Source organism: Arachis ipaensis, chromosome B02 (genome assembly GCF_000816755.2).
Source record: "Arachis ipaensis cultivar K30076 chromosome B02, Araip1.1, whole genome shotgun sequence".
NCBI lineage: Eukaryota > Viridiplantae > Streptophyta > Magnoliopsida > Fabales > Fabaceae > Arachis > Arachis ipaensis.
This window is the reverse complement of record NC_029786.2, coordinates 6,409,859-6,412,837: the sequence shown is the minus strand read 5'-3', so window position 1 is coordinate 6,412,837 and position 2,979 is coordinate 6,409,859. Positions and strand designations below refer to the sequence as shown.

The 2,979-nt window shown below is 44.2% G+C and overlaps 1 protein-coding gene across 1 annotated transcript; it reads right to left on the bottom strand.

Moving 5' to 3' along the window:
* On the bottom strand, nt 621-2,136 carry LOC107626706. Its single transcript, XM_016329604.2, has 2 exons — nt 1,524-2,136; nt 621-1,443 (listed from the first exon to the last, which is right to left on the bottom strand). The coding sequence occupies exons 1-2, from the start codon at nt 2,134-2,136 to the stop codon at nt 734-736; spliced, it is 1,323 nt and encodes a 440-aa protein (XP_016185090.1). The 3' UTR covers nt 621-733.

Below are 2,979 nucleotides of genomic sequence, written 5' to 3'. Positions count from 1 at the left end.
GAAGTGATTACATACATTTTATAAATAGATATGGTAATATTTGTTTATTAATAAATGAATAGTTATAACTAATATAACAAATATATTTTTGTTGATGTAGTCTAACAGAAATTTGTTGGTGCGTAAATTGGATCCGCCACAGAGTTGGAATCCGAGGGTCGAAAACTACTTACGCGCCACTGAATTCTACCACGTATCTAGGATTGGGATGATAAGAGGATTTCACCCGTTGTTAGCTGCTCTGGTTGAAAGGTGGAGGCCGGAGACTCACACTTTTGTGTTGCCGGTGGGTGAGGTTACAGTGACATTGGAAGATGTCGCACATATATTTGGGTTACCAATTGATGGAGAGCCTGTGAGTGGATGGACTGATAGTAGTAGTGATTTCGTTCAGAGTCAGAGCATGGCAATATTCGGACGTCAACCGGTGCTCAGTCGTAATTCGAAATCCTATATAAAGCTTGGTTGGGTTCGAAGTATCAGAGATGAAGAGCCGTTGGAGGTTGCTGCCGATGTGCCTTATACAAAACATCCACCATGCTCTTGGAAGTTGCCAATCACCTCCGGAACGATTTACTGCTGCTCGAATTGACTCATGCCGGTCCGAGATGATACCCACACCATCTTTTCTAACAACATGCATTCGCAGATTCCTTAGAAAGAAGTGCCACGCATCAGCTGTCTCCCCTTCCACCAAGGCAAAAGCGATAGGCACAATGTTTTGGTTCCCATCCTATGCAACAGCTACCAGAAGTGTACCTTTGTACTTTCCATATAGGTGTGTTCCGTCTACCTGAACTAGGGGCTTGCAATGCATGAATGCCCTAACGCATGGATTGAAACTCCAAAATACGCGATGAAGTATTTTTACCCCTTGCACCTCTTCATTCCCATTGTAGAGTGGGCGTGTTTCTATCTGCACAACTGACCCAGGAATCTTCTGAACCATAACCGAGAGCCACCACGGCAAGGCTTGGTAACTCTCCTCCCAATCACCGAAAACATTCGCTATGGACTTCTGTTTTGCCAACCAAGCCTTTCGGTAACTGATGGTATAGTTGAACCTTGACTGGACTTCGGCTATTATAGTTTTCACCTTTATGGACGGGTCAGTCTCGACCAATGGCCTTATAGCCTCAGCAACTGTGTCCGAGTCCAACTTGGAATGATCCTGTGAAATCACTCCCATCGTGCACGTGTGCCTACCGTTGTATCTGCGTATCTCCCAACAACCTTTTTTCCGTATCAAGCTGGCTCGGATTAGCCAGTCGCACCCGCGCCCATACATCTTGCATTTTGCATAGAACGTCTGTGGCTCAGACTCATACACGTCGTAGTCAACTCCTCTAGCGATAGTGTAACTTCTAATTGCTACCACGACCGACTTTCTAGAACTGTATTCCATTCCAATCCGAAACTCTCCGTCCTCGGGATCAGCAACGCCTACAGAAAGTGCCCATCATCGTTTATTAATCAATCCAAATTATATATTAAAAAAAACATATTATTCGGTCATCACGTACCTATGTTTAAATATTCCGGAAACTCCGGTGCATGCATGGCGTCGAGATCCAACTCACGCATAAAAGGTGGCACGTTCATCGGTTGACTGCTCGATGGGTGAACCACTACATTATCAGCTGCTGTCTCAACTCCCGCATCACCATCCTGCTCTTCGTCACCGGCTTCATAAGTGGCTTCGAAGTCCTCTTCGCTGTCACTACTCATTCCCTCGTACACTGCAGCTCTATCATCCTCCACCTCTAAGTCATTTTGAATCCCTTCCGCCTCTACGGTTTCAAACTCAACATACAGCTTAATTTGTGGCTGTCGCATCTGAGTCTGCCGGTGAATTTGAAACATATTACGCATAGTCACTTCGTCAGTGACTGGCATGGTATCAAACTGTATTAGACCACCAAAAACTATAACCAGATTCCGGTACAGAATTCTGCTCACTCTCATTAATGTACCGTTCTCCATGCTTTGACAGAGACCGTTCTGAAGTACCATAAACGTCATCGTGCATGGAACCACAAACAAAAACGGATTCTGACACACAAACCTCACTCCCTCATGAGTATTACGTATTATCTCACCGTCACGATACACTACTAACTTTGCGGTATCCTCCATTACACCAGAAACACACTCAAAGAACACTCTCACACTTCCTCAGAATGAAAATGAACCCAGCCACGGCCTTATATATAGAGTAGCATTCACTGCGAACTCCAATCACGTACTGCCACGTGTCAGGACGCCCCTGCATGCTGACTCAGCACGCCCTCACTTGATGCCCTCGTGTACCAATCAAGCTTGGCCACGTGTCCATCACGCCCCCATGTGATGCCACATCACCATCACGCCCCCCGTGCTAGGTCAGCACACCCCCACGTGTTGCCTACGTGGACCATTCCTGCTTCTACACGTCACCATCACGCCCCCGCGTGCTAGACCAGCACGCCCTTGCGTGGTGCCACGTGTCCACCTCAGGCCGCGCCACTTCATCACACGTACCACTTGTCGCAGACAACACGTTCCTGCGTTTTGGGCTTGCATCTATCATTGGGTGAAACACACCATTGCTCCATTTCTGGCCAAAACACCCATTTGCTTCCCATATTCAAATTCTTGAGCCACTTTCTAGATTAGTCTACACTTTTACAAAAGTGATGACTAGAGAACGAAATTGAAAGTCCATAAATAATAGTGATTAAATTAATGAGATATATATAAACTGCACTAAAATGCAATTAACAATGCAATTTATTTTCTACCAAAATGGTGCTGTTTATAGTGATTATCTCTTTAAAATTGCTTATTTATTTTCCATCCTATATATATATCGATACAAAATGCTTATCATCATATCATTTTATATATATCCAACTATTTTCAGGATCATATCCAAATTTTTGAGCCTATGAAATTTGTCGTATTTAAGCTTGATTTGGTAAAATTTTTTAAAGAAGTATT